We start from the raw sequence: 15,047 nt of genomic DNA on the forward strand, positions 1-15,047 counted from the left end.
TCAAAATACACATCTTAAATACTGAGAATTGTACCTCAAAAGCTTTATGGTTACTTTTCCAGTTTAAATAGGAGTTGGGGTGTTGAGCACTGAGCACTGGTATAAGCATTGGTATGAGCATTGGTATAAGCTGGTATAAGTGTGATTTGCCGGGGGGGGGATTTGTCTACCTCTGATCATTAAATTTAATCGCCAGTGGAGACACGCTTTTTCCCCCTCAGAGCCTCCCACTGTGAAAACTAAAGTGAAACTTAAAATTTCACAATTTGCTCCTCATCTCATTGAACTTGAATTTAATTGAATCTGGTTTGGTCTGTACAGGATCTGTGCTTGTTCTTTTTCATACCTCCTTATGTAAGCTATCACACAGTAAAAATGCATCCTCCACCCCCCACCCCCCCCCCACACACACACACACACACACACACACAAGTATATAGTATATATAAGCAACAATAGGTATCGCGTAGATGAATGGGAGTTGGAGTTACAAATGTAAACTACACTAATTTTACCACTCAACTGAAACTGGAACGCAATATGTAACAGAATAAACAAAAAGCTGATTATCTGTGTTGGGCAGACAACACAGAATAACTGTGATTAAATATCAATATATCACAATTTTCAGCTCAGTGTCTAAAATCAAATTGGAATCAATTCCATTCAATTCAACTTTATTTATATAGCACTTTACACACAACACAGTTGATCCAAAGTGCTTTACAACACACACAGAGGAAAAATAAAAACAAAAGAAGAACAAACACAATAATAGAGGAGAAAAATCAGAGTGATGATAAATAATAATAATAATAATAATAATAGTAAAGGCACATGGTCACACAGAGCCCAAAGTGGCAATAGAGACTTAAGGGGGAATACCCGAGGTAGTTAAGCCAAGTTAGGCACAGTTAAAAGCTAGTGAGTAGAAGTGTGTTTTAAGATGACTCTTGAAGATCTCAATAGTGGGGGAGAATCGGATGGTGGGAGGAAGAGAATTCCAAAGTTTAGGGGCAGCAATAGAGAAGGCCCTGTCCCCATAACACTTAGTCCTGGATCTCGGGACAGACAGAAGTCTTTGGTCAGACGATCTCAGTACTCTGACAGTGTGATATGGGGACAGGAGTTCTGTAATGTAAGAGGGGGCGAGACCATTTAACACCTTGTAAACAAACAACAGGATTTTAAAATGAATTCTGTAGCTAACAGGCAGCCAGTGTAGGGAGGCAAGAATGGGAGTAATGTGCTCCCTCTTTTTTGACCTTGTCAAGACTCTTGCTGCTGCATTTTGGACTAATTGAAGACGGGATAAACAAGACTGAGTGGTACCAAAATATAATGAGTTGCAGTAATCAAGGCGGGATGATATGAAAGCATGGATGACTTTCTCCAGGTCAGAAGTAGAGAGAATTGATCTGAGTTTGGAGATGATGCAGAGCTGCATGAAGCTTGTTTTTACTACCTGATTGATTTGTTTGTCAAACTTTAAACCTGAGTCAAATATGACTGATTTTTTGCATGCGGTTTAACAGAGGGGGCCAATGGGCCAAGATGAGGAGAAATACTGCTGGTCAAATGCTGTGGTCCAAATAAGATAACTTCAGTTTTATTCTCATTGAGCTGAAGAAAGTTTGCAACCATCCAGGTTTTGATGTCATGAAGACAGTTATTGAGGTCAGTTAATTTGTTGTAGTTATTAGGCTCTAGGGGGAGGTAGATCTGTGTATCATCTGCATAACAGTGAAAGGAAATGTTGTGTTTCTGAATAATGTGGCCTAGCGGTAGCAAATAGATGGAGAACAGGATTGGACCAAGTATGGAACCTTGGGGGACACCACAGGACATGGGGGCAGAGGAAGAAGATGAGTCGCTAATAGAGACACTGAAAGATCTGTTAGATAAGTATGAATAAAACCAGTTTAAGGCAGAACCGGAGACCCCCACCCAATGGCTTAATCTGTGAATGAGAATGGAATGATCTACTGTATCAAAGGCTGCAGTTAGATCTAGGAGCAAGAGGACAGAGCAGTTACCTGAGTCAGCAGCTAGAAGCAGGTCATTCGTTATTTTCAGTAATGCAGATTCAGTACTGTGAAGAGCTCTGAAACCAGATTGGAATTTTTCAAAAATGCAGTTTTGAGCCAGGTGGGACAACAGTTGGTTAAATACTACTTTCTCAAGGATTTTAGAAAGAAAGGGGAGTTTGGAGATTGGTCTGTAATTATTGAGGACTAAAGGATCTAGATTCTGTTTTTTTAAAAGTGGCTGGACCACTGCATGTTTGAAAGATTGGGGAACATGGCTGGTTTCCAGAGAGCTATTGATAATTGAGAGAATGCTGGGGCCGATGGTGTCAATAACTTCTTTGAAGAGTTTTGTTGGAATAATGTCGAGAGAACAGGTGGAGGTCTTCATAGAGGAGATAATATGATGAAGTTCTGGTAAAGTGATGGAATTCAAGGAATTTAGGACTGCAGTGTTCTCAGATGAGATGGTTAGGCTATTTACTGATGGACTAATACTAGCTCTGATATCTAGTACTTTGTCTCTAAAGAAGTTTAGAAAATCCTCACATTTAGAGACAGACACTTCTAAGCAGGCGGTGGGAGTGGAGGAGGAGACAGAGTTTAAGACACTAAAAAGTACCCTGGGATTATGGCAGTTTTTGTCAATAAGATTGGAAAAGTATTGAGCCCTGGCATTTTTGACAGCCAGCTGGTATTCATTCAAGAGATCCTTCAGAATTTGAAATGAGATCTGCAATTTATCTCGCTTCCACCTCCGCTCTGCCCTTCTGCATGCTCTCCTTATTTCTCTAATATTACTGTTATTAAGCCATGGTGAGCCCAAAGGCTTACGTTTTTTAGTTTTGACTGGTGCAACAGAATCAAGGGTGGCCGAAACAGTATTGTTGAATAGTGAGACAAGTTTCTCTGTGCTCACATGAGATGGTGCAGCCTCGATTCTGGTAGTGGTGGAAGCCTCTCTATAGGCTTCTGCAAACCTAGTGGCAGTGGAAGAGTTTAGGATGCGGGAGCGGAGAAGAGCAGGGCGGACAGAAGAAGCGTGTGGCAGATCGAAGTCAAAAAGGATTGCCCTGTGATCAGATAGGTGAAAAGCTTCTATCACAGGGTTGGAGATAGAGAGACCTGAGGACAGAACTAAATCTAGGGTATGGCCTTTAACATGGGTTGGGCCATTCACAGATTGTTGGAGACCAAAGGATTCAAGTAGATTTATAAAATCACGAGTCATGGCTTCAGAGGGACAGCAAATGTGGATGTTGAAATCTCCGAGAATGAGAATATTGTCGTATTTCGGAGCAATGAGGGAGAGGAGATCAGAGAATTCACTGATAAAATCAATATTGGGCTTAGGGGGTCTATACTAGTAGGCAGAAAACCGGCGGGGTGCTATCTATCACAAAAGCCAGAAATTCAAGAGATGAAAAGGGGCCTATAGAGATGATGGAGCACTTGAGGGTATTTTTGTGAATTACGGCAACCCCACCACCTCGTGCATGTGACCTGGGTTGATGAAAGTGAGAGTAGCCTGAAGGAGTGGCTTCAATGAGAGGGGAGAGGTCATCAGGGGTGAGCCATGACTCAGTGATGAAGAAACAGTTTAGATTTTGGGACACAATAAAATCTTGACAGATAAATGATTTGTTTGACAGTGATCTCACATGTCTCACAGGAATCAAACAGGTGAGTGGCTATGGGAGGCATTGCACTCATTTGCACCTCACATGTAGGTGTGTTGGGCACTTTTACACATCACTAACAAGTAAAAAAAAAACATCCAGTACACAATGATACAAACACATGTGAGCCTTTTGGAGCATACTGTAGAGGTTTAAGTGTCACTTTTGCTTTCACAACAGAAAGCTCAGTTACAGAAAATTGCTTCTGCACTGGCACAGCACTAACACCGAGTGAGACAGTGTGGCGATAGATCAGTCTGCTGCGTGACTTCAAGGCTCTTAACATCAATACGGCCTTGAACGCAGCTAGATTTAGGAGAATATCCTGCATTAAAAAGAAAAATTACTGTTAAAAACTGGAAAGGAAAGAAATCAGTAACTGGCTCTCAGACTGGCAGCTGGCGCTTGTGGAAAGCACTGATGAATATTTTAGGGGCAGAGGAATATTTGTTAAATCTATTGTCGGGACGCTGCGGCTTTGACCCCTGTAGTCCTACATGCAAAGAATACAATGGCTTTACTCTGTTGGTAATCTAGACATTTAAGTTTATTCTTTTGCATGCATTGGAAAAGAGCATCAGCTAAATGACTAACATGTAAAGTCTGTGAATGTACCATAATAAATGAGCTACTATTTAAAAAAGATGGTGGTAAAGAAGGCTTCATATGGAGTGGCTGAATGACACAAACACACACACACACACACACACACACATACACACACAAATCAAAGGCAGAAGCCGTGACGGAGTCACACTGCGATGGATCTGTTTGGGGGTTTTTGGAGCTGAAGAGTGGCACCAAGAGATAAGGAGAGAGAGGCACAAGAGACAGGCAGACAGAGGAATGGAAAGAGAGAACAACAGTTGAGCGAAAAAGCAAAGAGTGCATTTTGTTGTTGTTGTTGTACACCTTGACAGGCTTTTCCCAACATGGACGCCAGCAGGGAAGATCATGTGAAACCGGGCTCTTATGGGGACTTAGGCTCCACCAGGAAGGAGCAAAGAGAGGCAAATACATCACCGTAGGCAAGGTGTGTGTGTGTGTGTGTGTGTGTGTGTGTGTGTGTGTGTGTGTGTGTGTGTGTGTGTGTGTGTGTGCGCCTGCCTGCCTGCTCACCTGCCTCCCTGCTTGTATGCATGCTTTCTTGGCTGCTTGTGCATGTGTGTATGTATGTGTGTGTGTGTGTGTGTGTGTGTGTGTGTGTTGCCTCCATCTGCATGAGTCCAGCTCTGATAAATGGCATGTCTAGGCACAGTAGAGATTGGGCTCCCACGCTGGCCGCTGACAGCCACGCTGTTGTCTCAGCAATCTACACTGGACAATTCGACCTTGACACATTATCGTGTTTATAGGAAGTAAAAAAATAAATTAAAAAAAAACAGAAGGTAAAAGCCCAATAGGTAAAGCATGGCACAAGCACCGGGATTAAAACACAGCCGCGTTCCCTCAGGTTTGGCTGTTCTCTGCCACCTTTTGCTATTTTCAAAGACGCACAACCTGATCTCACGCAAAAACGTGACAGGAACACGACTTGTTAAGACAAAATTATGTGTTGGGTTCAAATTCCGTTTAGTGTCACATTGAAGCAGCACAGTGGAAAAGTAAAGGTGTTGTGGTCGGGTGGCGGATGGGCGGATGAGTTTGGCTTCAATGCCGGCGACCGGAGTTCAATACCCAGCTTCGACAAAGAAAATGCCTACAGTGAGTGGAATTTTATTATTTTTGGGAAAACGCCGTGTCCAATTCCAGTCGTGTTATTGCCACAGAATTCAATTCATTGTGGAGGAATGTAATTTTCACATAATTCGCGTCCACAGCACGTCCACAAGTCACGAGTTCGAGCTCATTTCACAACTTTTTATGAGATCATGTTGAAGATGCAGTGCAGGTTTGGCAGGAGGGGGAGACAGCGGCTAAAGGAAGAGTGATGCGTCTCATTGCTATGACGATACATTGTTCACAAAAGCTGTGATCTCAAAAACAGCAAATTAATCACATTTGTGCTGCAATACTGGGATTTTATCCAGGGCAGTAAATGGGATGCGATGTACCGCCCAATAATGTTCATTTGATGTGAGAAAGTTTTTCTCTCTGTCTCTCAATAAAAGTTCTTCCATTACAAAGGACACAACTAAAAAGGTATTCTTTGATATCTCAAAAGCTCCAAATGGTTCATCAGTAATTGACACATTAATGTACTGTACTATGGCATTGTCAGTTTCCATGACAACAAATGGAGGCTTGTGCCGCATTCATCAGTTCTCAGAGTGGCCAAATTATGCAGTGGAGTCCAAATGAAATACAGAGGAGAGGATAGAGGATGGGATTCACAATGAAAACCACACGCTCTCATCAGGGTTTTGAGCTTTGTCTGAAGAGAGGAAACAAACAGTAGTGAGGTGATTTAGTGAGGTCAGAGGTCACAGGTTTGATCACCAATGTGGCGAGAAAAGAGAATTTCCTTGTGGGATAAATTTAGTATATCCAATAAAAAAAACATACTTATCTTGCCCACTAAAAGAGATATAAACCCAATAATGTCCTCTGATTCACTCTTTACTGCACCAGCTATCCAGATACAACAAAAAACTCTTCATCAGCTTCCTTTGTGTGTCTTCATATGAAGCACCACTGGAGTTAACCAACACAGCCTGCCAAGCCCCCATAGGAGTGTGTTGAGAAGAGGCCACAGACTGAGATCACACCTACAGTTTGTTTGGTTTGGTCCGAACCAAAAGTGCAAAAGTTTTAAAAAGTTTTTAAAGTTTTTAAAAGTGTTTTGTTGTTGTTGCTGTTTTTGTATTTTGTTTGTTACGGTTCACACAAGTGAACCAGGGCTTGTAAACAAACAACAAACTTTCAAATAGCTTGATGGAGTTTATTAACCTTATATTATTGGACAATTAGCCATGCACTCCATATTCACCTGTTCAGGTTAAATATTTTGGCGGGGGGTTCCAGTCCCTGTAAATTTAGCTAAGCAGGATCTGTGTTCTTTACTGGAATTTACCATACCAGTTAATACATGAAGAAATAGCTGAATAGGAGCATCAGTCTAGACTGCAGTTTGCGCTCAGTTCATTTTGTTCTGCTAGGCTTTCCATGCATGAGTAATTGCTGTCTATCAGATGCCAACGTCCAGCTCCTTCTACCCATAAACCCTTGCATTTCAGGGTTGTTTCCTGTAGTTGGTTTGAATTAAGTTCTCACTCCTAGCGAACCAGACCGCAGTTCAGTTGTTAGAGGACTGAGAATCACATTTTCAGGCGTCTCAGTGCCGTTATTTGGTGCCACCTGAGTATGAATGGCCTTGTTGTCACCTGGCCAAGTGAACCAAAGTAAAGGAGGAAATGCTCCAGAATAAACCGATCCAAACGCACCATAGTCCACATAGTCTTTGTTTTTGTTTCTGTCTTCTTTGCTTGTGTAATCTTGTTTCTGTCTTTTGTTTGTCTTGATTATTAAGTACTTTGTGTTAGAAAACTCTTTATACTCGTTATTATTTGTTCACTTTATTATTATTATTATTGTTGTTGTTGTTATTGTTGTTATAGGTGGACAACAAACCTGCTCTTGATGAGTGATGGAAGTCAGCAGAGTGGGTGTGCGGCTGAGAAGGAACTACTACTATAATTACAAAGTGGACAAGGAGTTTGATACTGAAGGACTGAAGTTTTTCTCAGATCTACAAAATGCTAAATTAGTGTGCCTGTTTCTCATTATAAATCACTATCACATTGAAATTGTGTGCACGTTAACAACGGGGTGTGTCAGCAACCTGTCAACTCCCTACACTCCATATTCATCTGTTCTGCTTTTCATTTCTCATTTATGTCATTCAGTCTCAATGAGAAAATGGCAAGGACAAATACAAGTAGACCTAAACACACACATCTCTGTCACCTCTGAAATCTGTAGAAATAGACCGTTTGGCTGTTTGGGGGCACTGACAGTCAAGATCAGTCATTCTCGAACAAAATTATTCACTTCTTCAGAGATCGCTTATGAGGTAATTTTCTTTTCTTCTCCTTAATTATGTAAAGCATCTTTATCTTATATTACCATCTTATGCTGCGTCTATGCAATGTACTTTTCCTTTATCTTCTGCTTATTGTTCTTGATTATCTGCTTTCTCATCATATCACAATCTTCATGCGATCATTTATCGCCATGTTCATTTTCTTGTCTTCTCCTTCCTCTACTTCTTCTCCTCTGCCTCTTCCTATTTCTCCTTCTTCTTCATTTCCGTTATCTTTTCCTTCTCTCTGTTGTCTTCCTCTCACTGCTTCACCCCACTTCTCTCCAAGGTATTTATGTTGCTTGGCACACCAACAAAGTCCTTCAACTGGACTGGAGTTTGGAGAGGGAAGACAGCTGAGGCTCACACTCTGCTTTACCGGCTAATCCGGTTAGCTAGAAGACAACACAGAGGACAATCCTGTGGCCATCCATTCTTCTTTGCGTCAGTGTCCTTACTCACTGGAAATAATGTGGCATTTGAGTCACAGAGAGCCATTGCTTCTTCAGTTATCTTGACATACCCATGATGTTAAAGGACCCTATTATAGGAATTCAAATTCCCCTCTATTTATATGTATATGTGATCATAGATGTAGACATAAAAACTTAAAAATTGATTTTGTTTCAGTGGTTAAATTTAAATGTATTGTATTTTTAAAAAACCCATCCATTTTTACAGGCAGGTTTGAGTCAAGCGGCTCCAAAAAGACTCTAAATCCCGCCCAACTCCATTCATGTCTATGGGACCACGGCACAACTTCAAGTCAATAATTTTTTTTTGACAAGAGGTTATGGTCCCAGTAGCTCATTTCACTACTTCTAATATGTGTCCATATGGCGATTTTCAAAATAACTGCGTCATTAACGGGATATAACAGTGTGTGACTGACAAGTTGCCTGTCCAGTGATCACGCAGCTCGCCGATCATGGACCAATAGCAGGCGGCGCTGCGGCTCTGTGGGAAACCCCCAGTCTCGCTCTGGCTGCTCCGGCTCCAAAAACTGTCAACATGGCGGCGCTTGTAAACCCCAACTTTTGGCTTCAAAACGGCCCTTCAGAAACGTATGGGTGACATCACACTCACTACGTCCACATTTTTTTCACAGTCTATGGTTTGAGTAACTAGTTAATGCATCACAAGTGGATCTGGTCCTGATTGGCTCCCCTTAGTAAACAACTGCTAAATCCATCCAATCAGGTCAGCGTGCAACATTTGACCTGGAAAACTTCCACTCAGCAGGATTATCTCATTAGAATTAGAGGAGCTGCTGCTGCTGGCCAATCAGGGTCCGGTATTGTTACGACTTCACATTAATTCAATAAATACCGTTTTAGCCAAACTACATTTATTTGCAAAACATCATGAAGAACATTATTCTCATCCTGAGCCACAGTAGATTTGAAAACAAAATCATGAAGACTGAATAATATGAGACTTTTAAATCTGTTATTGATCAGAGGACCAATTTCCTCAGACCAATCAGGTAAGAGCACGCATAAATTAAATGCAGCCGCTGTAAGAACAAATTCAATATCCCCGTGGGAGGGAGGACTCACTCTCATTGTGGCAACTTTATAGCAAATAACTTTTTTCCTCAGGTAATGAGCAAATGACAAATTCTATTGTAGGGCGCTGGGGAGGCAGAATCTTCATGCTGTGGTGTATTAATCTAACACGAGACACTGCAAAGGATTTGTTTTTCAGTCTTCAGATTCACCTGTCATACCGCTGCACTGTCTGCAAAGCGAGGCGTGAGGATGATACATACAGCAGGGGGTGCCGAGGCAAAGGTTTTACTTCATCACTAATAAAGGGAAGAGGGAAACAGAGGGAATGATGGATAGTCAGACAGAAAGACAAACACGGAGACAGACACAAAGATGGACAGCCGCCTATATTAGACAAATGGAGATAAAGCCAACCAAACTTCCAGAGTGAAACCAACATACTAGATCGAGTTGGTGTTTACCTCCACTCCTTTCCTTAAACAGGGACATTATTGGACAGTCAATACCTCATCCTTCCCTTCCCCTAAGTCTAACTGCTGGTAGATTTACCTAACCCCTGTCTTGGCTTGGCCTCACTCCCCCGGCCCCAGAGCAGCAATAAAAACAGGTAAACAATGGGGAGGCTGGAGCGCACCAATAACAAGAGGGGTCAAAGGGGCTGTGTGACTCAATGAGAGTCAATACCCCCCCACCCTCTCCCCCAGCTCGCAACCCCCCCACCCCCCTACTCCCCACCACACACACACACACATTCAGCTTATACTGAATTGGACTCTCTCAAAGCACCAGCGCAGCAACAGAGTTAGTCAGAAGAGCTGAAGAGTGAAACCAAAGAATTGAAATGAGATTGATATTGAGATGCGACGGCTTCATTTCCAGCTTAATGGCGCAATAAGTACGATTTTTTCTGCCCCATAGCACAAAATGACCATGATATATCTGCTGATCAATACCAATGACTCAACGATTACTGACACACCACCAGGTGCTGAGACTTCTGGCTTTCAAAACTCACTTTTTGTGGCCCGTACTCTGTTTTGGAACAAAAACTTTCTGCCCAGTGGAGTTTCAAGACACTCCCAATCTCCTCCCCACCTACTTGCGATGAAACACACTGCTACAAGTGAGCAACCACTGTTGGAACACATTTGTTCTCGGTAACACTTTACAATAAGGGTCACTAAGTTAAGGGTTAGTTAATGCTTAATAAGGGTTAGTTAATGCTTAATGCTTAATAAGGCTTAGTTAATGCTGTATAAGCATTGACTAACCCTTAATTAACAGTTAACTAATGAGTAATTTACTAATGGTGTTCATGTTAACTAAGGTATTAATTCATACATTATTTAATCGTTTATAAAGATGACTATTAAATAATGTATAAATGAATACCTTAGTTAACATGAACACCATTAGTAAATGATTACCAGACACATTAGTTAACTGTTAATTAAGGGTTAGTTAATGCTTATTAAGCATTAACTAACCCTTAACTTAGTGACCCTTATTGTAAAGTGTTACCTTGTTCTCAAGTCAAACAAAAGCAAATTACATTATGAAATTTTACATATCCATTAAACATTTCTGTTACATCTCTGCTCTAATTGCTTGCTTATTCATCTCCAGTGTTCCTACATTGCCAATACAAGTCGATAAAAGTCATAGATTAGAAATGTTCACAGTCGTATTGTTGGAATGACAGTGGAAATCAATACTAAACCTTAGCCATATCAGCCATTATGGCATGTCATAATTCTTACAGTATTCAATTCATACAGTACTCGTCTGTTACCGCTGGTTCATGCTCCACAGGGAAGCAGAAAAGGACATAATTGCGGCCAAAATGACGGAGCGAGGTTGCGCAGAACAGTGCGATGTTACATCACCGTATACCAGGTTTGGCTGAAGAGGAACCAGAACTAGTGGCAGGTTCTAGTGTTCTTCTTTTTTCTTGTTGGGGGATGTGAAGAGCTGAATTGTCCCACAGCGCTGCTAAAGTGCTGAAGTTTTCAGGTGCACAGCCGCCATGACAAGTACGAGAACTATGAATGTGAAGGCACACTGACGGCATGTCTGTGTTCCAATGTGATCTCGTAAGATTTTGTGAAATGAGTGCGAAGTCTGAAACACAGATTACATGTTAAGTGAAGATTACGTTCCTCCACCATGAGTTGGACACGGCATTCTCACCTAAAGATTGGCTAATGGTTAGGTTTAGGCAACTAAAACAACTTGGTTAAGGTAAGGGAAAGGTCAAAATAATAAGGTCAAATAAGATTTGATTAAATTAAAACTCACAGTGGAAATCCAAAATCTTCTTGGTAGAAGCTGGGAATTGAACCGAGGTTGTCAGAACTGAAGGCAAACACATACTGTTACGGCCATGGCTGTACCCCCAGAAGATTCCCTAGTGTTTCTTTGTGTTTCCCCTCCACTGTGTTCCCAATGCTCCCTCCCCTGTCTGTCTCTCTCTCTGTCTATGTTTTGTTTGTGTGTGTATTGGCACCTGTCTGCAATCGGCTCATCACCTCTCCCAGTCTGCTCACCTGCCTCTCATCAGCTCATCTGCCTGCAGTATATCTACCCCGGCTCTTCAACCATTCTTCGACAGATTGTTGTTTCAGCCTCAGTGGTACGCTGGTTACCCTTCAAGGCCAATCTAGTTAGAGCTCCCAGTGACTTTGTCTCTTCGTGTTTCCTGTGACTAACCAGTCTCTCTTGTGCCCCAGGATCCTCACCCGCCTGCCTGTCTTCCTGCTTGTCTCCCTGCCTGCCTGCCAGCCACCTCCTAGCCTCCAAGCTCCCCCTGCCTGCCACGCTTCCCCTCATCCCACGCTCCTCCTTTACAATAAAACCTTTTCCTTACCCACACCACCTTGTCCGTGTCCTGCATTTGGGTCCCACCTGTGTTCATAACACATACTTACATACTTACTTACTTGTCCTTCCTTTCCACTGCGCTATTTCAATGTCAGACTACTTCCTGTTTATAGTCGTGCCTCCTTCACGCAACCCTTTCATGGTGGGAACACGTAATTCTCTCAATTTTCTCTCACTTTTCATGTATTTGCATTTTAAGAGCTTATTGTGCTTATTTCACATGATTTCAGGAGATCAGGCTGCTGCCTTTATACAGAGCTTCCGCGCATCTAGTCACACAGAAAGCATGAACCAAGCTTTACTTTGCACCCATACCCGTAGCCATCTATACTTCAGTCCTATATGATTTGATTACAGCCATGTGAACATTTCAACATCTTAACTTCTTTCGCAGTGTCTTTTTTTTGTAGTTGAGACCAGGTAATGTGTACTCACCGCTGGAGCAGTCCACTCCTCCCCAGCCTGGCTCACACTGGCAGGTATCAGGAGACACACAGCGTCCGTGGGCACACTCTTCAGTACACAGCGCTGAGGAGAGGAGGACAATGTGAACATCGCTAGATCAACGTCAAACACTACTTTTAAATACTTCTGGATCAGATGGTGCAGTCTCTATGGCTCTATTCCTGACTATGATAAAGTACTATGACCCTGTCCATCACAGGTTGCTCTGAAACTAACTAATCAGTATGAGTGCCTAAATCATGTAAGATGTACAGTAGCGTGCTGGAGGGACAATCTAATCTATAAGATAAACATGGATCAGCGTTATCTGGACATTTAACATTATCTGTGTGCTGATCTAGCAACAAAACCTTACAAAATTCAAGTGAAAGCAAGGCTATTTATCATGATGTGTGTGTCAGTTTCATAGGTAGCAGTGGGGTTAGAATATAGCACCTCACCTTCATGAGTGCCCAAACAAAATATAATTTCTATGAGGGCTATTCAAATCTACTAGACCAAGGCTTTTTTTTTTTTTTTTTGCAAACTTTAAACATTTAGTAGGTTGGTTCTCTAAAAGAGAGAACAGACCTTTTGTAGTTTGGTGTTATGAAGCTGGTCTGTCAATGCCCCATTGATAACTTTTTAAAAATGGTGTGGGTTCTTAATGTATCAAATAACAAAAGATACATTTACAACTAGGAGTTATAAACGGCCTAAAATGATGCTCTCTGATTCTAAAATATCAGCCTGCCATGCACAATTCATATAAGCTCAATCATCTTTTTTTGTGTCTGTTAGAGAAATATTTGCACGAGCGTCTGCTATGCTCATGCAATTCAGCAGCAGTTTGTTTTAACCTGCATGGAGTACGTGTTGGGTGGGGTTTATTGCATCGGGACAAATTGCAAGTTGTCGCAGAAATAAAAACTAAATTGACTGTCAAATACTTTCCTGTGATTGCCTAAACTTTATGACACTCTCTGCATTTCTGTGTGTGGCACAACCCACCCAGTGTAACAGAAAACCAGGTTTTACACACCGTCATGTAAGAAGAAGAGGTATAGCAAACTATCTGTTGACACTTTGGTTAGTACTTTGTTTCCTTGGGCACCTGGCAGCTTTTCTCAGGGAAGCTTTGCATCATTGTACATGTATTTGTGTGTATTTCTTTTCTTGTTGTGCCTCTTTTATTGTATGTTATTTGATTGTTCTTTCTTGCTAAAGTTTAACTTTAACGTATTTGACCAAAACAAATTGCACCTGAAGATTTAAATACAAAGTATGGACACTTCTGGATTACATATTTGAAGAGATAATGTTATGAAGTTTAAGCCTAATAAGAAATGAAAGACTTTGTCTATGCCAACAGACAATTCGTTGGACTTGCAAAAAAACTGACTAGGAATCCAATGTAGTAAAGAATATGCTACAACAGGTGACAGTAGCAGACAATTTAACACCAGATACAGAAGCAGCTTTTAAAATTACCTGTATTATACTGGCAATGAGAAAGCTAACACAGTGTTCAATGAGCGAGAGAGATAAGACATGACAGGGAGACAGGATACCTGAAGCAAATTACCTGTTGCCGTTATTGTAATAGTGGCAACACTCAATAAGCGGGCGAAGGAAGAATTACAATTAGAAATTGCACAGCCAGTTGTCCACTTACATCAATGTGACACTAACTGTTTACAGACCTGAAAGATAGACACTGGTTTTTACCATCGCCACATCCAGAGGAAAGAGAGACTTAAGCTCACAGGCAGGGAGACAGAGACAGAAAGCACAGTGGAGTTTATTTTAATCAGTAATGCATGCTGGGAGCAAATAAACGTGAGGAGAACTACATAATAAAACACTAAGATACTCAATAGAATTGATGTGTTGTAGGGTACAGACGCAATTTGGATCCAAATCAGCTCATTAATTCTGTGTAGTTTCATACAGTTGTTTGGGGTTGACAGATTAATATATCAATGATCCATAGATGAATCTATCAGCAGTACAAATTGTGACTGGCTGTTATTATGTATATATTCACCAACCTTAAAAAAAACCCTTTATTTTGATATGGTTAGATGCTGTAAGCAAGTCCCCTGATAGAGTGTAATGCATATTATCTGAGTCGTACAGCAAACAGATAAGGGAACACTGACATCTTCATTTTCACCTTAAGCTTTTCTACTGCTGTAATATTTCATTATGACATGACCTTACAGCTGAGAGCTGTCATACACTATCTGAAGGTTCAAAACAAACGACTCTATCGTGGTATAATAAATGATGCAGTGTTTCACAGGGCTGCCGTGTCTCGCTTTGTCATTATCTTGTGCAGAGATTAACACAGAGGCGAGAGGACAAAGGTGGCCATGAGAGAGCGCTAGGATGAAGAGGAAGGGAAATAAAGTAAAGAGAGAAAGAAGGGAATGAAGGGGGAAAATAAAAATAGAGAGGAGGGGGAGAGAGACGGGCAGACAGA

At 41.4% G+C, this 15,047-nt stretch overlaps 1 protein-coding gene across 2 annotated transcripts in view; it reads right to left on the minus strand.

Moving 5' to 3' along the window:
* Window positions 1-15,047, minus strand: part of LOC139656776 (multiple epidermal growth factor-like domains protein 11) — a 95,924-nt gene that overhangs the window by 67,362 nt on the left and 13,515 nt on the right. For both annotated transcript variants that reach the window (XM_071534398.1, XM_071534397.1), the window contains exon 4: window positions 12,554-12,646. In XM_071534398.1, coding sequence (XP_071390499.1) covers window positions 12,554-12,646 — 93 coding nt within the window. The remainder of the gene's footprint in view (window positions 1-12,553; window positions 12,647-15,047) is intronic.

The sequence above is a fragment of the Centroberyx affinis genome, unplaced genomic scaffold, assembly GCF_046629955.1.
Source record: "Centroberyx affinis isolate AG114_WGS23_722 - 3 ecotype Tasmania unplaced genomic scaffold, CSIRO-AGI_Caff_v1 ptg002536l_1, whole genome shotgun sequence".
Classification (NCBI taxonomy): Eukaryota; Metazoa; Chordata; class Actinopteri; order Beryciformes; family Berycidae; genus Centroberyx; species Centroberyx affinis.